At 40.8% G+C, this 23,213-nt stretch overlaps 1 protein-coding gene across 17 annotated transcripts in view; it reads right to left on the bottom strand.

Annotated features, from left to right (window-relative positions):
* The window catches only part of Mctp (multiple C2 domain and transmembrane region protein), a 73,378-nt gene that overhangs the window by 6,985 nt on the left and 43,180 nt on the right, over nt 1–23,213 (bottom strand). For 15 of the 17 annotated variants that reach the window (XM_086990056.1, XM_022806908.2, XM_086990057.1 and 12 more), the window contains 12 exons: nt 22,779–23,116; nt 18,989–19,335; nt 17,202–17,328; nt 11,682–11,903; nt 11,429–11,559; nt 7,194–7,380; nt 6,439–6,493; nt 4,698–4,839; nt 3,193–3,397; nt 2,850–2,924; nt 1,926–2,045; nt 1,259–1,375 (listed from right to left, as the gene is read on the bottom strand). In XM_086990056.1, coding sequence (XP_086846182.1) covers nt 1,259–1,375; nt 1,926–2,045; nt 2,850–2,924; nt 3,193–3,397; nt 4,698–4,839; nt 6,439–6,493; nt 7,194–7,380; nt 11,429–11,559; nt 11,682–11,903; nt 17,202–17,328; nt 18,989–19,335; nt 22,779–23,116 — 2,066 coding nt within the window. The remainder of the gene's footprint in view (nt 1–1,258; nt 1,376–1,925; nt 2,046–2,849; nt 2,925–3,192; nt 3,398–4,697; nt 4,840–6,438; nt 6,494–7,193; nt 7,381–11,428; nt 11,560–11,681; nt 11,904–17,201; nt 17,329–18,988; nt 19,336–22,778; nt 23,117–23,213) is intronic. The other 2 variants (XM_086990055.1, XM_086990058.1) reach the window with 2 other exon arrangements.

Raw genomic sequence — 23,213 nt, 5'->3', positions numbered from 1 at the left:
GCTGGGTCGGTGTGGCATGAATTTAAGTTATAATACTTCCTGCAGTCGGCCATGTTGCGTAGCATATGGCAACGCTTGAATCAGCTTAAATACACCGCGTTACGATGAAATTTAGCGATGATATGCAATAAAGAGCTGATACCAGAAGACGGTTTCGCTACGAAATTATTGGCCTATAATTCGTGCCGACTGAATTTCGGGGTACGACCGCAGAAGTCTCAGCTGTGAAGCTAGAAACGGTTAGGTCGTTCCGAACCATATAGCAGATCGACACAATCTACGCGAAATGGAAAAATATCACCTTAAAAATTAAAGCGCAACTTGAACCTTAGGTACGTTAAAAATATTTTCGTTTTTCCACCTACCTAAAATGCTACTAACTTTTAAAAAAATTGACTTCTGCCAAAATGTTTCCTCCCCCTTTCCAAGAAAACTTTTGTCACCGTGGTTCGTCCATGGTTTATACTACACGATAAAATTCTTCACTTTTCCAGAATTCTTGAAGCATCGTTTTAGTTATTCAGTTAAAGGTGCTAAGTGGTATTTATTCGCTCATATTAAAGCGCTTACCATTGCTTCGCGTTCCACACGCGTATAGGAGAGCATTTTCATCGACTCTTGTACGATCTTCTCACGATGCCAGCAACCGCTCGATATCTAACCGAGATTGCTAGCACCAAATATTATCATCAAATATTGTCTGTGGTCGTGAACATTTTTTGTGAGAGATTAGTTCTCTTCCTGTCGACAGGTAATGAGATCGCGTGACGAAGCGATTGGAAAATGGCAACACGTTCCCGTCCCGGAAACTTTTCTAGCACACTCAGGCAACCTGGGATAGCGTAAGTTATTAACTGTACGGACAACTCGCAAGTTGACTGGGTGAAATTCCCACGTGCTTAAAAAGTCTACGGTTCATTACTGCCTTCTGTTGTTGTCGAATCTAGATTTCCAGTTCTTAAATTCGTCCGCCACTCGGAACTTTCGAGACGGTTTCAACTACATTCTAACGACAGAAGAGTGACGAAGAGGGCGGCGCCGTTTGGTGACTTAATCGAACAGAGAACTGCTACTCAAGATCGCAGACAAAACATGAGCAATGTCGCCAATGCAGAAGAGTTCGGAGAGCAAGACGCGTCAACTTCGCGTCAAAATTAACCGGGTATAGCAAATGTTCAGTTTCTGTATAATAATTTCTTGCCCCGACCTAATACAAACTGAATACATATAGATCTATGTATATTTGCTTTTCACGTACCTCGTCCTCTCCAGCAGAACCAGTCATCTGAACGAAAAGGTAATTTTTACCGAATATCAATAACAACGCTAAAGGGAACATGTACAACTCCGCTGTCCACGTAATCAGCAAGAACAACTGAAAGAGAATTAAAGGGAACAGATAGAGAAAGTTAAAGTTTTGTTCGACATAGGCCTCCATTACGACGTCTGCTTCAGAAAGGGTTGAAGGAAGTCTTTTTGCAAGCCAAACTTTGAGTAATTACACTTCGTTTGCGTAGAAATCATAAGATGACATATGCGCAAGCATAAGCTAATGTAAGCGATGCATAGGAACAATCCATAGAGGGGAACACTATCAGCTAAGATTATCGTTGAAAACTGAATATTTGTGGATCTTAAGACAACTTTTTCAGTAAGCGATGCACTATCGAGTATTGCATTTTTCTAAAACTGGCTCAATGAATTGGACCCAATACCTTAACGAATTCCACTGAAAATCAACGAGCCTGTTCAGGCTCTTACAATTGACAGAAAATGGCTTAGCGTACTTCGGTCTGAATGGCCGAGTGTCCAGTCAGCCGTACAATGCATACAATTAGTAGCAGAGCGCTACAAGCGTACGCCCTCTAATGCTGTAACATTGTTTGTGCGGTCGATGTGACCTAACCTAGGCTGGCCGTACTTACTGCGAATGCGATAATGGACCTAGGAACGGATTCCCACTGGAAGCAGGAGTTGACAAAGCGGCCCACTTCGACAATATGCATCACTAGACTCTTTACCCGGTTCACGTTTCGCATGAACACCTGACGACAAAGCACACGGCAACTGTAATTGCTAGCGACAAAAATGCTAAAAATGGGTTCTATAGATTTACTCAAGGTGGGAACAGAGCGCATTTCCGTGCACCGTATTCATTCTATTTCAAGAAACAAATTCAATGCAAACTGATTTTTTTTTTGGAAAAGAATGATGAATCAGGGTTAGTCGATGCACCGGTCTATTTTTATCCGGAGCTTGATTTATGGCACACGTAAAAAGCCTCATCATTTTATTGGCGACTTTGGTCGCTACATCTGAAATGGTATCATTCAAGGTGACTCCTTTTGGGAAGACCGGTATGTGGTCTTTTTTAATGTTGTCATATACAAACAAGTAAGTTACTCTTCACAGATTTTGCGTATTTTGCGTTGTAGGGCATGCTTGTCTCAAGAACTATTTCGTTGGCCGTTACATAAATCGAAGAGATTTTGCGCCTCTTCGAGACGGACCTCGTTCCACTTATGACGTCTGTTAATCCGCTAAGAATGCAAACGACCTCAGAATGTCATCAGACTCAAAACTACTTCGTAGTCTTGTGTTGGAAATAATAGGGAGCGTCAATACGTCTGATTCTGCGCTGTCTGTATGCAATTGCGCGACGGCCAAACTGGGTAACACGTTGGCTGACTCCTTTTCTTGTTGCAAATGTAATGACATCTGTTTAACAGGACGACGTCCTGTAGTGCTCGATGCTGTTAGAAGGTGAGACAGTCGAGCCCTGCTTTGTGATCAACCCAGTCTTTTACTTTATTTAAATTATCTTTTTAATGCTGGTTGGCTATACTTACAACCCGCCTAAATTTCTGATCGATCTGCATGAACTTCACTTCCTTTGGAGTAAATGTTTGTACACACGCTTTGATCTGTAATTGAGAATTTGCAATAATAGAAAGCAATATGCTAGTTACATTTAAAGCACGCTGTAAGTTGTTCGTTTATGTACCTCTTTTAACGCACTAAACGAACATTCTTAATACTGCTGCTTATTTTCAGTTAAGCTATTATTATCTTAACTTGGAAATCTGATTCCAGTCGTACTTTAACCTTATTGAACTTAATTGTTCTTTTGAACGGGTGCTACGCTGAGGCAATGCTTGTGTGTATGCGAAACGGAACCAGAGCGGCACTTACTGGATTGTAGACGACCTCGAACTCAAGAAGGATCTGGCCTTTGGCTCGTTTTTTGAGTTCGCGATCTTTGAGCTGGTACCATCTCTTTTCACCGTTACGTATGCTGACTAGGGGCACCGCAAGCTTGCCCAAAAACTCTACTTTTTTATCCCGGTCTTCATCATAGACCGTGAGTTCGAGTACGGAGTGAATATCTCGCAGCTTACTGTAATTAGCATTTACGTAGCACCGTCGTTATATTGTTAAAAAATTGCCAACTAGCATTGAGTTGAACCCTAGTAGAAAAGCTGTGGAGCTGCCTAGACAACAAGTATTTCAAATATTTTTGTAAGGAACCCATAGACGTCTAAAAACCTCGCATGTCTCCGTCGACATTAGAAGATAAGTGTCGCCAGTAGTAAAAAGCCCGGCATGCTTTTGTCCTATTCTAGGCCATAGCCTGTGAGACTTTTGTATCAAGCAGTTCAGAAATTATAGAACAATCAATGTAACAAAAGGCAGTTTTCTGCCTGTCCATAATCGCGTTAATCGGGCACTGGAGGAGCACTACTCTCAAAAGAGGACTTTCGTTAAATAAAGAGGTGAATTATCGTTTTGTTTAATCGGTTTGTAACGGATGCGATAATAGGGTTGGCATGCGAAGAGTATAGTGTATGTATTTTTATGAGTAATGAAACGACCCAAACAATAACAACTAAATTATGATTGAACTAAAGTAAATATAACATTTACACTCGTTCCCTCAGGATTCAGCGGTAAAAATACCATTATTCTCGCTTGTTAATCATGTAACAACTCTTTCTCTAATTCTATCATTCAGTCTACAATATTTCCCATTTTCCAGCATTGGAAGTACTTTTCCCTCTTATAGCATAGTCCGTTAGGCTAAATTCACTAAAATATTTAAAACAGGCTGAAACGTTGGAGTTATCTTCAGAGAGTTCTGCTTAGAAAGTTCTGCTTTGTATCACACTCGTGAACTCTTAGGTAAGATGAAAAAAGATTTCTGGTTTATAAGAAATAAAGGTGCAAGCAAAATCGCAAAATTTGCACCGATTTTACGTGTTTTTGACAGCCAGCAATAGTCCTAAATGGTATACGCAAATATCGCTTGTACTATAATATGTGGTTATTAAAAACATAAAGCGGCGTACCCAAATGCACCTTAAGGTTAGCAAAGAGCGGCTTCAGACTGTTTTTAACATTGAGAAAAAGGGGAATAGCTCCCGACGCCAATAGGCCAATTGAGCCAAAATGCTCCATTCTCCAAAAAAAACTGAGTTAAACATACTACGGAGGTATATCCACTTTAATTAAACATCACGCAGCGGTACAAAGAACCTAAATATTATAACATTTTAACGTAAAAAAAAAACATTTAAAAGTACTACAAATAGTCAAATTTCGAAATTTCTAAAATTCAACGAGGACCGGACTACCTGATTCTTATGGACTAGTTAACTACTTCGATAAATATGGTTGCGTTTCACTAAACTGATACTAACAATATGAAGATTTTGTTCCACTCTGGGCAAAGGGTCTTATATTCTGTGTGAGTTTGTAGTCGGGTATTGACGAGCTCGAGAACACAGAATGGATCGCTTTTACCTCCGATATCAGCCGCTGTCAAACCCATCGCCTTAAACACTAAAACACAGAGTAATATTGAGATAATGTTAAATAGTACCTAGCTAAAATTAGAACAGCAAACCTCTTTGAGCTCGTTTTGAGCCCGTTTCGTACACCCTTTTTCTACATGTAAAGAGTGCAATAAGCGATCTCTGTTGTTTGAAGACGTAATAAATTAATATTCAAATATCTCGCATCGAAGTATCCTGTAAACAGACGGTGCGTACACAATAAATCAATGATGGCTGATCGGTTGTCATGTCATCACTGTCAAAACAGGGAACCAATTATGCAAGTTTATCTATATTTTTAGCCTTCTCTTTCCACGCAGAGACTAAGCGATTTTGTCTTCTTAATGAAGCCTTTTCATAATAGAGTCGTAATGGTCCTTGATAATGGGACAACCGCAATAAGGCTACTGGAGCTGGCTTCAGACAATCAGACGATGTAATGAACCTATAGGACACAGCATCCTTTGTAGGTTTTTCGTCCGATATCGTCGTTTGCCATTTCATCAGACAGCTGGCTACTAGCATGAAACAACAACGTGTATCTATCCCCGGGTTCGGAGCTAGACCACATCATGATTCTAAGATTAACAGGTAAATACATTACCCACTAAGCTATCACGGGGACATCCTTTAGACTAACCAATTTCTCTGGTATTTAACACCAACAACGGCAAGTATGAGCGTTCGTCGAGTTCGGCTAAACATGTCAAGCTCAGTGCTGTCTCGCTAGAATAGATCAACTGCCGTTGTTAACGGCTCTACGCGGAAAAGCCACACACCATTAGCGCTAGGTGGAGATGTGTCTTACGGTTCATGGCCCTCAAGGACACTTTCGAGTGGGAGTAAGCCTTTTATTAGAAAATATTTTGGCGGGAAGCATGGATGGCTGGACCGATGGGTAGCTATCCAGTTTTCTAGCAGCATGAACAGTAACAGCTCACGACCTCTTACCTGACAGTAACCTTTGAATGCGGTCGGAGTAGAAGAGATTCTTACGTTGGGGAGGTTTCTTTAAAGAAGGTCTTTCAGAGAGATTTATTCCGCGCCCCATTGGGTATTTTTCGCAGATGCCGACAGTTGATTCGTAAAAAAGGAGACATGTGGTATAGACTAGCCTCTTCAGAGTTAACGTCACAGACTTATTTGGTTAAAGGTACTGGAGTATTATCCTTAGCTACAGGACTCTGTTATCCTTTCATTTGTTATGGAAGGAACTAGGAATGAAGCATCAGAAGGTGTAATTAATGCAGTTGGAAGGCGACGAGGCCTCTAAGTGGTAGTAAAAAAATGAAGACACTCCTCGGCGACTTCATGCTTATAAGCATCCGTAGAGGAAAGATCCACAGTCTGCTTCTGCATTTGATCAGCTATTCAGAGCTATTCGGCATAATATACAGATAAAGCGTTCCGCATTGTTTAGTGCACTATTTTCAATTCGCTTACTAGTTTTGCAAGATGGCTCCAATTTAATCGGAAGCACTGACCATGTTTTTTGATACTGTCAGTAAAATTAAATGTATATTATATAAATATTGTATATAATGTCATATTATATAAATATATATATAATATGTAGTAATATTTCGTTTATTATGAAAATGTTCACCTTTGACGACAAGAGATCCAACTTCGTTCATATTTCGAAAGCTATTGGCGAAGGTCTGTAACAGTTGGAAACGTCATTGTTACTAAAGTTTCCGGCCGGTGCTTTAATATTGCTACATTATAATAACTGATCATAGATTATATCTGGATCACTCATGTTCTCTGTGGGTTTTCGGCTGCTGTTTTTTTTCCATTATCTCTGCTTAAATCAGAGATTGCTACTATAGATAATTTAAGAAGTGACCAAGGAAACCAGACACTGGCCTGCAGTTTGATCAAAATTCAAAGATCTCTCAACAGCGTTACAGTTGGAAATCGGTAGCACTGTTTCAGAACGACCCGAACACCCAACTACAAACAAACACGCAAGCAAACATTTTCGAAATAATTCCTAAAGCCGATGTACATGATTTCATCGGGACTGTAATCCCCTAAGCCGAACTCAAAATGGAGCTGTGTATTTTGATACAATGAATAAAAATTCTATACGCTATAAGCAAATAGTTGATTTATAGGACGCTTGTATGCATGCAAATTTAACGAGATTTACCTGTAGAAGTACTTGCTTAAAGTACTAATAGCTAGGATAGTAATCTTGTCTCAAGGTCGAGGAAGTTTACTCTAGTACTTTAAAAAATCTATTTGCATAGAAAAGATGGAACCACTTGTGCATTGTTCATGCGCGGCTATTTATTTCCTGTCGCAGAGTAATAAACTCAAAATCTCAGTGAGTGTCTAGAATATAGACAGACTTACATATTTGTTGGCTATGAGCTTCTGTCCATTTTCCATTGGTTCATAGGAGTCTAGGTCAGAGACAGCAGACGAAACCTGAGTACCCGAGATTGTGATTAACAAAAAGATCTGACCTGCCCCATTCTCCAATTCCTGCCAGATCGGATGTGTGGTTTCAGGCTCGAGAGAACGAAGATCGATGCTAGCTCTATTGAAAAAAAGAAACATGCGAACACGCAGATGTATAAGTTATAGTTCTAGTACCTATGCCACCTCCCAGCTAAATAATCAGCCTTGAATAGAAGAAATATCCTTGGCAGATATCTTACATAAGTACAGCGTTCAAATACATAGTGTGTATATTGTACAGATATATAGAATGAAGGTTTTCAGACTGTCAAATGACTTTCTCGTAAATATCGACAAACTTCTGTTCCAACCTGCGTGTAAATACTCTCCATATAGCGTATGAGACCTCAATTACGAGTTTCCTTGTGCTTAGTTTTTAGCCTGTATCAAAGTGTAAACCATTTCCCTACAGACGCTAGAATTATATCTGATGGTTACGTATATTCAATATAACGACAATTCCCCGCGATTACAGCTTCAGTTTCGGTCCTGAACTACTCACAGGCTCGTTTCAAATGTTCTCCTTGCAGTTTTTCTAAGACTTCCTTAATACCACGAGCTAGCAAGTTGACGTAAGAATTATTGGGCTTCTGGTCAGTGGTGCGCCACATATTATGATTTATCGTGTCCAAATGAAGAACTGTTTGGTGCCCTTACGTCCTCATCTCAGAACATGTCTTCAACTTCCAACGCTGCGCATATCGGAAGACATATAGTCCTCTTTCAGGTGTTTCAGTTATCCATGGATGCACAACAGCTTTTATAGAATATGCAAATAAAGTTCTTCAGTTATGCGTTCATTCTTCTAGAATATGCATGGTAGCATGACACCTCCTTCACTGGACATCACAGATCAAAGCACAAACTCTGCTGAAGCATTTGCTTCTATTCATAATAATTACATGATTTGGATGGTTAGCAAATCAGCGATCCTTTTTAAGAAAAATAAGAAATGTTTTGCCACCTTCTGCCCCATTTTTTCAGCTGTTAACACCGGTTATATCTCTGACTATGATTAAATTGATCCTTAGAAAGCATCTGGCCGTTCTAACATCCAGACCGTTATGACGTCTTACGTATACCTACGCTATTCGGCAACAGTCGTTCATATTGTATGCTCAATAACACCGAATTTTCCCATCAGTGCTCAGAAGGATAATTCGAAATACATTTTTGGACGTCAGTGATTAACGTTGAAGTTCGCACCGTTCTTTCCTTGTCGTGGACTTTTCGTTGTGGTAGGCTAGAATTTACTTCTGTTTTTTCTGCAGTTACGTATTATTTGCGACGCGGCATGGCGCATGGTCGATTTAGATTTATCCAAAAAGTTTACAATAGCTTGAACGGGGGTTTTTCCAGCGCGTAGAAATTGGATAATAGCTGGCTTCTACTGGCAATTTAGAGAACTTCGCACTGTTCTTCGCCGTGACGAATCTATTATTTTGTTATAAAAGAACTGGCTTTTGTTTAATAGCGAAAGTAGAGAACGCAGGCCCGTTACAACAAACATCTGTCCTAATTTAGGATCCGCGCCCTATATATTTAGCGTGAAAGAATAGATTGTACACCGCAAATCATTTCCATGCTATTTGTGTTGCCAAAGCTCGCTCCCCATACCATTAAGCGAACAGTACACTCCAGCTCATCTATACTTTGCTCAGTAACATTGGATTAACAGGAAAAACTAGTTTCTGCAGAGCTCACCGCTATTGCTAAGTGTTATCACGTATTCTTAATATCTCGTGTAAAATACCACAGCTGAAGAACAGTTATATACGAGCACGATACCGCAACTGAATTTCATCGACTGGGCCTCATTCACTCATTTTCCTCATAAAACGTATTACCGCTTTACAGAAAGTCTTCATTCTTCTGCTTAGCCATGCTAGTACCCCTGCTATTTTCCGACGCTGCGGGTCGACGGAAACTGCCACTGCGTCCTGGCGACTTTAGTTTTGAACTACCGTACGATTTATCTTGAATAGTATGCCGAATCATCGACTTTTTAATGCAAAAGGTTTTCAGACATGCGCCCTAAGGCAAGTGAAGCTATCCGGGGATCCAGCGCTTTTGCCGTACGGTTTCTACAGGCTAGAAAAGCTAAGGACAGTAACAAAATGGCAGTACAACTTTAAGCTCTCACACTTGGCGTATATTCGAACAGTCGATGTGGTGCGCTGTTACTGATTACCTTTCGGGGTTTGCTTAGACACTGGTTTACAGGAAGCGACAGAAAGCGTTCCCGTCACGTCACTCACATACATGGGGTCATATACATATTGCGTTTGTTGGTATCCTTAGTATATAGGACAACGACTAGCCGTACGAAACTATAATCTACCGCATGTGGAAGTTGCTTTAGAATAATGTTCGAACCCCCCTTTAGTAGCTTCCTCGTCGACGGCTTTATTGACTGCATCATTAACCAGGTGTTGAACAAATATGAAGCTTTTGAAATCGACGTTTTCTCTTTGTAGAATTGGCAGTTACGCAGCGGGTATACAAAGTTCACAAACTAGTTTATAGGAAAAGGAGAAGCTCACGATTGTTGAAAAGTTGGGGCTAAACATTATACCGTCAGAGGTTTTTACCACCGTGCTATAAGGTGGCAGTTTTTGAGAATGGTCGTAAATCCTTGTATTTTGATAAGCGTTATGTAAACATAGTGTCGGCGTTGTTGTAGTGTGCTTTTAATCATCGTCATAGTACGGTATTCCCGGGCTCCATATCAGATGGAGGTTTCGAAGTAGTCCATGGAGCACTTCTCAAAGTTATTAAAACCCTCGCTTAGTCAATACGCCGGCTGGCCTTTGCAGGAAATAGGAACAGAACGACGATGGCAATATTATACTGGCCTGAGGAGATTTTAGCTCTAAAAAACGTGCGACGAAAAAATGACTGGGACGACTTCTCATAAACAATCTATCATTAGTTACCAGCCACATCTGAAATACACTCGTTTGAAAGACCTGCCGGCAGAGTGCTTAGGTCTAACAATTTTGCATAGATGACTGCACCGTCTGCTCTGAAAAGCCCGCTCATTATATACTTCTTTATGGCTTTCATATGCCATTGAAGTGAAAACCTTGCCTTCAAATATGTACTCATACGTGTTGAGCTACCTATTCAGTAAAACTGCGATCATTTTGGATATATAATTTGGCATGTGCTGTATGGTATATTGATACATTCGAGTGACACCGACTTTTGCAGAGATAGTGCCGTACGCGTCTCTTTCTCATGCACCATGCATGTACTCATATCCTACAATAAGCATCAGAATTGAAAATTTAACCAAAAACGGTTAATTACTAATCTATTTGTCGTAAATTATTGTATTTATATTATGTATATATTATTGTATTGTATATAAATGGAGACATTTGATGATAATGAAAAACAAAAAGCAGTAAGTAATACCTGCTCCAATGGTATTATTCAAAAAACCATTATGAAGTCAAGCTGACCGCATCGATCACTCGAAATGAGATAAAATCGCAGGCTACCATCAGACAGTTGTTAGAAGAAATGATGACAATCCTTTTTCCAGATTCACTTCTTACCACCATTTGTTCAACTTAACGAAAGCGCTCGATTTTGCTCTTAATTCTTTTCCTATGTGTCGGCTGAGAGGTTTCTCGGAGCAGGGGTACGATGACCTCCTTGTTTCAGTTTAAAAAGCTTGATCGAGCTGTGAAGTGGTGGTTTTGGTCGTTTCTATGCCCACTGCTTAAATTCGAGAATATGGTGTTTGCCTTTCCGCTCAGCAGCTCGGACTGGGTTGTTTGTTATGATTTTGCCTTTTGAGGGTACTACCCATGCAGAAGCTTTCATATGAGTTATCTCCTATATGACACATGACAAGAAATGAAGCGGCTCACGCCGCGTTGTTCCAAATGGGTGCCATGTAGGAGCGTCAAGTGAGGAATGATGTCAACACTTACCTTAGAATGCCTACGAAAGGGCGTGTCACGAAGTAGATTGTTCAAGTGGCTGTAATCTTCCGCGTGTGAACTATACACTACAGGATATACTGGCGGAGTTTGTTATAGTGTGCCGTTGAAACTCCGCAGAACATGAATACAAGAGACTCTAGAGTGCAGCGCTTTTCGACGCTGCGTGCTTACCTTCCCATGAAGTCGTTACGACCTCCGAAGTCCTTGTCCCAAACCGTGATTTCGAGTACCTTCGGCTGTTCTTGGTACATATGCAGATCAAACTGTTCCAGCCACTGTGGATTTAACGTTTTTAGACAGAACTGCAAAAAGCAATGTCGAAAACAGCGAAATGAGCGAGGGAATAAAATTGAAATTATGCTAATACTATTCGGGAGCAATGCATACTGCATATGAGAATTTATTCAGGTCATTGCTACAGTACCTTGCTTTTATATTTTTCATTGCCCAGTCGGAATTTGACGAACGGGTCGCTGAGGCCATTTTCGTCCATCGGAAGAAGCTTTCGACCTTCAACGAGGACCACGTTGACTACTGAATCCCAGATTTGTATTTTCTGCTTGCGGTTCACTGGGCCTGTTACTACCCCTTGAGATTCCTGTGACCCTCCTAGACCAAGCCGGAATGGCGCACTCTTTGAAAAATACTGTTGTTGAAGGTACGGCGGGCCAATAAACAAACAGCATATGAAAAGCAAAGCAGTTAATATGGATACCCTTAATATTACTGACGAAAATAATTATTCTAGCCTAAATGGCAGGTAGATACGAGATACAGATACGAGGCCTAATAATTACAGCTGTACTAGTATTCAACCATTAAAACTCCACCTTTACGGTTGCCATGACGACAACGGTCGATAGTTTTCTTAATCTATAGCAATGTTATATCTCTAATTTGCAAATGGTATTGGTCATGAGCGGTTATTCTGTAGTTACCTTTTTTTTATGAGTAAAATTGGATCAGGCATTGGACAGACGTAACTGTGACAAGGACGTTGTACACTGCGTATATTAACGCTTTATTCTCGACACGATAAAACTACCAGTTGGTTTCAATGATGCTGCTTGCACAGGACAAACTAAAATATGGATTCGTTCAACAATTGTTGGTTTATAATTACACAGGTGTGAAATCACGCTTAGTGGACCACGGGACAGATAGCAGGAGCCTAACACGTTCTAAGGCTACCATGTTCTATGATTGTGGCGTCTCGGCCGTGTCAGGGGCGCCATAGTTCAAGAGATTTGTTGAGGCCTTCTTTGGCCTGTGGCAAGTTTGGGGCAAGATTTTTCCAGTTGCTCAGGCTTTAGCTACTGCAAACTCAAGCAGTAGCCTAGCCCCATTTGGACTTATCGCGTATGTGCTGGGTAATGTGTTGACAGCAGACATTGTGCCAGTCGTTCCATGAACGTCACGTCAATTTTACGGTACATTAACATTATGTGGCGTGGAACATCAACATTTATTTTTTCTAATCAGATAGGCTATTTATATATCGCACGGCTCACAGATGGTACTTTATCTAGTATGTAAGAACTTTTCTGGATTATGATATAGTTTCCTTTACTTTCTTCCCCAGTGCTAGAAATCCTTAGGTCAATTCTTTTTTTCTACGCTGACACTTAACAGTTATTGGAAAAAATGGGCGCAACACAGAGGGTCTTCAATATTTGCAGAGTTTAGTATAGTAGGCAACCACAGGAAGGTTTCTGTTGTAGCACGTAACACAGCGTTAAATTTCCGTAGTCATTTCAAAGTTGGCAAGAGCTTCGTGACCTTAATATGAGCGGTTTTCAGTAGCAAGAGGCTGCATCGAAAAATGGTGGATTTCGCGGCACTATTTTAATAATAACTATTGCTTTTTTATTCTATATTTGTTAATAAAAATATTAGTTCTTGTTGATGCAATAATAAGGATCGAACGACGGATTATAGTATAAAATATCATTATAATCAAGGTAAAATCTTACATATAAGTACAGTCATTTAAGACTACTGCGTCCCCGCGCAAATTTTCGATCGCAAAAACAGATTGCACCGCTGCTATGGAAAGTTAACGTGTTACCATTTGTTTTTACCCTTCTACTACATACCATCCATATTTATTTAATATTTAAAAAGTAACGTGAGTGTGTGCGTACAGCATGTGAGAATACGGTAGTGTCTCTTTTTATTGCGTACGATGTTGAATTCCTATTCTTTTTCACAACAAAAATCCCCTCTAGTGCCTCATACGATCACTTTTGATAGGCTAATGAATGAAGCTGGAATCGTCTGCTCTTAGGTTTTCAGAGGTATTCCGTTGTTTGGGCCCTAGGTCCGTTAGGAAGGCCAAAGTTGACCTCGAATTTATGCCTCTCGTATGCCAAAGGGCAGAAGGTAAAGAAATTACATACAATCGCATAGTGTCCTGACTTGCTTATGATGACTGCGTGGCCTAATTGAGTGGCAGCAGAGTTTGCGCGACAGTGAATCGCAACGTCCACTTCAATGCCATTCATTTTTTACCAGGTCCTTATTATGTGAAGGTCACGGCTGCTATTGTCATGCTATTATTATCTATAGCTACAACGCGTAGCGCATACATATACCGAACTCATTAAGATAACTTTATGGGAGCTTGAAAGAAGTTTGTATATGACCAAGCCTTTCTATAGAATGCTTCGAAAATTTTCTGCTCCTGAATTGCTGGATACGAAAGGTCAGTCGGATGTGGGGTTGGGCTGACCAAGCGGACGATTTTGTTAATACAACATCGCTGTCAAGGTATAGTCTCTGTGGCTGCAAAGCTTTATTAGGACATTTCATATGAGGGCGTATGTAATCTGTTATGATACCTCAGTTCGGCCGAGATATTCAGGGCCTGAATGATCGACAACCACAGCTATATACGCTCGACGGAAGACCCACTAATTTTACGTGCTGTCACTTTATTCTGCTAACGACTGCTAGGAGAGTCGCCAGCCTGTTGATAATGTTATCAGCAGTAACTGGTATTGCTGTTCAGTAGGTGTAGGTAGGTAGTAATAGCGATCGGCAACGTTTTTGTAAAAGAATCTAGAAAAAAAAATTACTTTTTCCACGGCAGTCATGAACCGTCGCTTGTTAGTATGGGCCTGAATTTTCCTGTTGTTCGGTGTGATGTACCGTCCCCGCCGGTGCTCGTAGGTTTTTTTTTTCATTGTTTTCGCGTCAGGGCGCACCAGTGAAGGCCAACGAGGCAACGCAACCAGACGTTGAATTTATGACAATAGCAAGAAGACGCCTAGAAAAATAGTTGCAGATAGTTTGGTGGAAATGTGTGTGTTTCGAAGGCGCTTCTCTGTATATATTCTCAATGAACATGGATTTCAATGTACGAAAAAAGCATGCGGACATCTAAGAAGTTTTTTTGGCGCTGTATCTTGTGAGCTTCTTGCACAAAACCTAAAAATGAGAAGATCTAGCGAGATTTGATCTAGAGGGTATATGAGTCTACTCTTAATATCAATATTGAGGAAATACCATATTCGAATAGAGGAGCCAATATCTATACATTGCCACTGTGTCTGTACGCGTTAGCTCAGTGTGAAATAGTTCGAGGTGCCTGCATATTTTTTACTCCAAACGACCACAACTCTAAAGCTTTTTACTAACGCTACAAAGAGATCTAATCCTTACAACTCTTTCCCTGCTTAATTGAATTACCCGTATAAAACCAGCTACGTTCACTCAAATCGATTACAGAAAAACAAAAATTAATACAAAAGATGCAAAGATACACGTCCTTATACTTACGAGAACTAATACCAAATACGGGACTTTTCCAGGACTTCCATTTAACAACGAGAACAATATCAGTCTTTAAAGGGTTGCTGTAGGATCGTGCATCCAATTCTCATTGGGTATGACGTTGTCGACTGTTCATCTAGAGCTTTCGGTAGACTATACGAATAAAGTGTTTATCCTTGCAGTAAAAAAGTTAAGTTCAGAAGCCAGTAAAATCGATATCCCGACATGAATTTGGCTTGATGACAAATTTAGTCATAACGTAAAGGGGTGTTTGACCAACATGTTATCAGTGTTGTATCGGCAAGCAATCTCTTGCCAAGATTGGAAGGATCGCCGCAAACAGGATTGACCAAGCCCTTTCAAAAACAGCACACGGTAGTCCCTTTTTTTCTATTTCTAGCTTTCCTTTTGACCGCTAATAACCCAACAGGCTCGTCGGGGGCATATCAGAAAACAGGTGTCGCGTAGGAACCATTGGCAACTACTACTTGGGTCTTGGTTTGCAGGCTGGGAGCGAACAGAGATCCCGCTGACATTTGAGGATGCCACTGATGGCAAACACCAGCGTTTGCAAACAACTAGAGCACTAGAATTATGTGCAGACACATGCAGCTTAAATAGATGGAATGAATATGTGTTAAACCCAGATTTCCGGCAGTATTCTAACACCTAAAGAAAACGGAAAAAAAAAACCACAACGAATTATGAAATCAATTTTTTTACAAGTTCTGATGTTGGAAAGCCTACGGTAACAACCGATAGTTGTACGTGCGATTGCCACAATAACGTGCATTTAACGACAGTCAATAGCAGAAACCTTTCTGTAAGCAAATGCTATCTTTGTACACACGTCACGAAGATCTAAAGGCGCCGTTACCTGTCGTTACTTACGGTGACAGTTATTTCGGAAGACTGCAGTTGCAATATAAACGGCTATAAACGGGAAAGGCTCCAACTGCCGAGCCTCACAATTCGTTTCAGATGAAAAGTAATTTAGTTCAATATTTTGTTAGAGATGGCCAGCTCAGCTTCCAAATCGGCCTATAGCGTACGAAATTTCCAAGATGAGAGTCTAATACGAAGCAAATTGAGCACCTTTTTTTACTTAGCTTTATCGGTATTGGCGTCCGGCCATACAGTTCTGACCATATGTTGACGATGTTCTAGATTCTAACTGAGCACTTGCGGGAAGTTCTGCAAACGATCGATTCTCCACACTTTCACTCTACTTTATTAAAGCATTACATCAGGCCTCTTGCCGGCCTGAATTATGAGGCAGCCTGATTTTTCCTATTCGTCATTTTTTCGAACTGCGACCGCCGTACTAGGGAAAGTTTGCATTATAATTTGAAGCTAATGGTCGACAGCAAATAGGATGATCCCAGTACTGATTCCAAGTATGGAATTGGCTGTTCTCCAAATGATCATGGAAAGTGTAAGTGAATCTCAGTATATACATGAATGTCGACAAAGGTTATGTATTATATACATATGTCAAACGCCGCTGGATTGGTGGATGAAGGATCTCAATCATAAAGGATTTTTATCTTGGGAAAACCGTTTCAGACTGCATTAGATGACTTCAACCTTTCGAGTCGCTTGCGAAAGGTACACCCTCATGGAGCAAGCCTGTCCTCTTAGTCAGTTTGTAAGGGCTACAACGGCGAGGTGTGCCCGCTATCAACTAAAGCACATAGACGGTAATATCAGCTATATTTAATTTCGAAAAAGTCAACGTTTTAAAATCTTCTTTTTTTTTTTTTTTTATAAAAACTCTAGGCATCTGGTCTGTAACATATTACAACAGTAGGTGGTAGGAACATATTACAACTAGTTCCTTTTTCAACCACGCAATAGGTAAAGAGACCTGTCCGTCTAAATCGAACTCCTGTTTCGAACTCAAAAGAACTCCTTAGCAGAGCCGTCTCATCCTACTAGCCTAAATCATTCTTTTAATATTACAGCCTAGCCAGTATGGCTTAACTGAGGTATATGTAGCTTCGATTATGCTTTTTTAGGTTAGCGATGTATTGAATGAAGATTTTTTAAACCTATCTGGTAGGTTTTGCCTCCGGATGCCAACAGTGCTGGTCGAAAAACGTATTAGCATACGAGAAATGTCATACTTGTGCGTATGTTGGTCGCTTTGTAAGAAAAACGAAAGACATACTTGAGGCCGATCCTCGGCGGGTTTCTGGGTAAGGCAAAGGCTGAGCATGAGGTAGCCAAGATCTTGAGCTGCGCTGGCATCCTCTTGTTTACCCGTTTCTGAGAGATTTACAAGAATATCAGTTGGTCTGAAATAAACAATACGTTTGAATTAACATCAATCGCTAACGGACATATTGAATAATCAGAGGAACAGTTTGTTATTGAAACTAATCTGCCCGGTAGAAACGAGTTCACTAACGCTTGCACATGCGAAAATGCTTAGATAGAGCAGCGTCGATGGCTCGAGTGTTGTTTGAGTTCGCTTAGACCGTTTATTGATTTGTCAGCGTCTTGTTCCCAAGTGGTGTTTACGTATTTTGTATCGTAATGAAAGTTAGTTTCAAGTTCAGACAAAGAACGTGAGCACTTGGTTGGTGAAGGTCGATTCGATGAATTTTTACTGCATCTTTACTGTAAAACATACATCATAATATTCTATGGACCAAGGTACAGAAAGAAAGGCAGTTAGAAGGGATTAGAGGGTGGTGAAGAAGGGCAAAGAAGAATTTTGTTAGGTACAAATACAAAGCACGCAAAACTTCCTAATGCCACGCAATAGGTGTTTGTGAATAACCGAAGACACTCGTCTCATGATCATGAATATCAAAAAAAAAAAAAAATACTGTGATACAGATATTAACATCGATCTAGACGATACTGCTTATTTAGCTTCCACTTAAATAAGTTAAAAAAAAAAAACATCTGAAGCACTGAACTGTCTTTCGTAGGACCAATAATGTTGGCTCCCTTTCATTTTGCATGTACCGTGCGTGACTGGCGCTGTCTCAAATTCGTGCCTTTTCATCGGCCCCAGACCGAGGATCAAGAGACGATTAACTGCGAATTAGGCGATCAACCATGATTACAGCCTAACGCACGAACATCAGAACGCAACAATCGGTTGAGCTCCCAAGCTTTGTGTGCGCATCTAACACCTAGCACCACGGAAATGTCGAAACAGGCCGAAATATGTTGTGTACTTGAAGTTGCTCGACGAGGATTGATTATTATCTGAACACATTAGCCGCCGGAAATCATCGAGCAGTAGGCCTTAATAACTGACTAGTGTAAACAAGCATTCACCATGGAAATGTACATGTTTTGGTTATGGCGTCTTTATTCTTTGGAAGCTCATGGTAAAAGGCGGGTCGCCATATTCCTGCTATCGAGCCGGCGTTCTGTTGTCTTAGTTCTACGACTAATATCGATGCGTAGAGAAATACTGAAGAACATCCAGTTAATAGCATCGATGCACCACCGGGCAATGTTGCCTAGTGATTTGCTGACTAGCATAGAAAACAGATACAAATTCGTGTGAAGCGTAAGTCACGAATCGCATGTAAGTAACCCTGCTCAAAATGAGTATTTACTCATACAGTAATTAGAATAAGCTTGCGGGGAAATATATCTTGAACTGCTATAAATTTCCGTCAGGGCGTGCGTGGACTTTATATCGCGGTACTGTGTGGTAGGTGTTTACGGGAACATGTGTATACTTCTCTGCTCTTTGACGCCATATTACGCGTTTGTATTTGGATGGGAGAGGAGGTCCATAGGCAAAACGGAGCGACGATTCCTACGAAAATTCGAGTTGACTAACTAATCGGTCTTTTTGCTGGGCCTTATAGGTTGCCGTATGGACCAATGGAAATGTATTCTTCTGCCAATTGGCAGAAGAATACATTTCCTAATCTAACTGCTTTCTGCCAACCTTTCGTGTTAGCTACTCTTGTAGGCTACACTTACTTGTCTAGTTCTAAAGAATCTATCTCGATCTCTGCAGCGCCCATGAAGTCATCTTGCAGCCCGAAGTCGTAGTCGTAAACCTTGACGTGCAAGGCCTGCGAGATGTTGTCAAGAGGCACGCTAAAGGACTCGTCCCAGAAAGGCTCCAAGGTTCGGCTCAGCGTTCGACTTCGATAAATTTGCCTATTACCAATGCGAAACTTGACATATGGATCACTGGTCCCACAGGGATCCTTTGCGATAAGGTTTTTTCCGCAACGCAGGCACACATCCAAGACGAAGAACGACTTGCTTATCGGCGACGTCGAAACGGACGCTCCCGGATCCTGCCGGCTGGAACTCGGCTCCTGAAAGATAATTAATTAACATAATTTCTCTTAGGCACATAAAGGTTACTGTAGGTGAGCAGCCTAATTACTTTGTTGAACTTTTCTAGTTTTGCCGTCGCAGTGTACAACCAACTAGTTCATCTATATCACCATAAGCGAACTGGGCGCATGGCGTATTGGGCATGGTGGAAAAACACGTTTTACATGGGCTAAAGCAAAGGAATGAAAATACTTTATATTGATATTATCAACAGCCTGATGTCACCCAGGTCATATAGTATCTCTCGAAAATAAATTTCGTCTAGATTCTACGTGGGTGTAGTTGCATAGAGAAAGTGCACTCAGTATATAAAAGATATACTGGTAGGAAAAAGTACACGTGCTCTACGGATAAGTTTGAATATCTCTCGTTAATTAATTAAAGAAAACCAAGATCACGTCTATTTTAAGGAATCTGGTTAGTGCCTTTAGTTAGCAAAAAATGAGGCATCGAGGACAGAGCTCTGGAATTGATTTGCTATAAATTTCGGTAAGTTAAAGCGGAAAGCAAGCTATATCATTTAATTATCGTGGCTTTCTAATTAACTTACAGGGTTGGCTTAAGATGTGACGTTTTTGTAGTGCGATAGTTGTATTTCGAGATACGTTTTGCTGCGACGGATATAAGTTAACCAACTAAAGAACGATTGCTTTTTAGAGGAAACACAGACGAAAAACTGTGTTTCCTGATACTCGTAAGAGGGTCATATCTGGGCAGTGAACAGCAACATTCTCTTCGACGCAAGATGCTATTATCATAAATTATTTATCCGGCCTTTTACATACCCTAACGATACGTTTAGGTCTACTCGTTTTTTACATATTTTTTATTAATTTTAAGACCGCCTCTTGATAATAGCACAGATATGTCTCGCATGGCCTGACAGCGTGAAAAGGAAATTTATTTCCTCTTATGATATATGCATTCACATGCACTGTTTCTGGTCAGCTGATGAAAACTTATTATATCAGTTGCGTCTTACAGCAGGTTTTATAAAATTAACTTATGTATTTTGTGATACACTCGACAAACAAAACTGTTCTAGCACATAGGGTCACATTTTAGAAAGGTATACAAGCTTATACTTGAAGTGCTGAAGAACTGATCTTTCTCAACTCAGTTGCTTGTACTGGACATGGAAGAATAAAGGTAGATTCTTCCCTGAAGTGCTTCAACTGCGACTCGAGTGCTGTCAGTATCGTGATTTTGTCCTGCTTTTCTAGAGCTATTCAGAAATATTTCACATCTCACAGGCCACGTTCACTAGAATAGCCAACGCAAAGGTACAGTAGCTGGACTAGAATCGGAAATAGTGATCGGACGACAAAAGCTGGAAGACGTCCTATATAGAGGAAATAACTCTAGAATAGCAAGTGGAGCCTGCGGCTAATCAATGTGCTGTTGAAAGAAATGCCGGTATACCCACGTATGATTATGATAATCATTATTATTATTATTATTAAAGATACACCGATTGTACTAGTTAAAAAAAAAAAGAATAAAACCCTAAAAAGCGCAGGAAATTCGCTACATTTATGATGAGCACCTATGACTTCATAGGCTCGCTTCTTTCGATAGAGGTCTTCACTTTTGCTTTTGAGCGAGCGACGGTTATAGATGACATTAGATTTCAGCACTAATCCTGGACGGCTCATCCAAGTAAGGGTACAACAATGCGAAGCAAATAGATGACAGACAGCTTTAGGCACGAAACATACGTATAAGACACGAGGTATATACTGATATCTATTAATTTGCGCACGATTGGACACGGAATACTTCGAAAGACTGTTATATATCTGCTACGTCGATAGATCAGACTCAGTCTTAATTTATATTTCCCACGCCACTGGCGGGCCAAACCCTCGACTCCTAGAACGAAGAGAATTCCGCTGAAGACAACATCATTGTCACTTTCCCCACTGCAGGCGATAACTATTGCGGCGAAGGTGCAGACCCAATTCAGAATTAGTTTTGAAGCATCCTTGATTTCGCTGCTTTCTCATTTGTATTCCCTACATCAATCGTACCTCACAGTCTGCTTGACGTTCAGCAATTTTCAGGTTCGGCTCACTTCCTTCTTTATCAAACGTTGCCTATATGTATGCCGGGCGCATACGTACATGAAAACAAGCAAGATACGGATGCGGAATCGTTAAAACGCACATATCAGGCCAAGTGGAGAACGCCACGAACTCGAAAGCCACGAAAACCTGCAACAACAACTGGAGGAATCAATCGTGAGTTCCGCTCTGAGGAAGAAAGGCTTTCAGGAACACAGAACGGCGTACAACGAAGCAGATTGTCAACACAGTGTTAATTCTGTTTCGAAGTAAAACAACGGAGCAGCTGGCTGATGCTCTCATATATATCTATAATGTGCATGGTATAAACATCACGTAGCCAAGTCGAAAGATACTGTCAGGATAACAGCGATAACGTTTCCGACTACCGATTGCTCTATAAAAGGGGCATCGAATAGATGAAGTGAGCTAAGAAGATAGGCGTTATTTCTCAATGCGATGCTTAATAGTGACACTAAGACCTGCCCTAGAATGGACAACTGGTATCATTTAGCCTACAAATGGCTGTAACGTGGTTTAATAGCTCTCTTGCACACGTCGTATGTTATCATAAAAAACTGATAAGCAAATGATTTCCAACGCTTGTCAACATAATGGAACATAGACATATGGAGACGATCACCCCATTCAGGTACGCCATTGTTCAAAAAAATGATTTCAAGGTTATCCTTGGAACCATAAAAATTCGAATCGCCTTGCGGCAGGTCAGGTGTGGGTGGTTACAAAATAGATAGACCTTGAAACCCGCTGGGAGCACAATATCGGTCCTATTCTTTATCACTCCTACTGTTTCCTGTGTTGCGTTCCTTGTGGCGTCGATTAGCTGTTACTACGGTTGACAATGAACAGTCGGGGCGTTACGGTTAGATACTGTGCGGCTCTTGTCTCCCGGAGAGGTCTTTTCGATTTTCCGTCTAGGTTTTAATTCGAAGTGATCGATGTACAAAAAAAAAACCGTAATAGTGAAAGATTGGAGTGCACTAACATTATCTTATAACGCTTTTGACGTCTTATAACATTTTCGATATTATGATCTGCTGAATCTGAACCGAGACAGAGATCGTTACTTTGTTGTTTAAAAACATGCTATTTTATGAAACGATGTGGATTAAATTATTACGTAAATTCTGACATATAAATTACATAACATACGAGATATTAATATAACTACAACATCGACAGTCTAACGGTATTTGTTCCAGTACAAATGGCGCGTATAGTAGTTTCGGAACATAGACGATGGAACCATCCGGCATATTTAAAGCAGACTGAGTTATAAGCAAACCTTTCAAAGGCCTTCGTTCAACTAATACATAAATAACTGACGAAATGCTTACCTCTTCAACATAAGCAAGAGTCGCTAGCGTCGAACCCGAGCTTTCGACAGATAAGCGATGATGCAAGCGAAGCTGAGGAAGTTTTTTATCGATGGCGAGAAGCTGTTCCGTTTTAATCGGTACATCCCGAGCGCCGCTTAATCCCCGATCTTTTTCACTCCGATCGCTTTTGTCGCGTCTCCACCGCCAGTGGTGAATTGTCGTATCGGACTGTGAGTTGGTCGTCGTCAGATTGTCATACATCTGGGCGCCGTCGAGGTGTTCGTCGTCATAAGCGCCAGCGGCCAGCGCTGCCAGGTTGCTCCGGGACACATTGGGGTGGCTTTGGCATAGTCGACCTGAAGGTGCCGTTAAGGCGCAGGACACCAAAGAAAAGGCAGTAACAGACGACACCGAAAATGCAGATAGAGAAGAACATGACGAAATTACAATAAC

This window comes from Varroa destructor, unplaced genomic scaffold (genome assembly GCF_002443255.2).
Source record: "Varroa destructor unplaced genomic scaffold, Vdes_3.0 BEIS01000005.1, whole genome shotgun sequence".
NCBI lineage: Eukaryota > Metazoa > Arthropoda > Arachnida > Mesostigmata > Varroidae > Varroa > Varroa destructor.
Note: the sequence above shows the minus strand (reverse complement) of the source record. Positions and strands in the feature narration are given on the sequence as shown.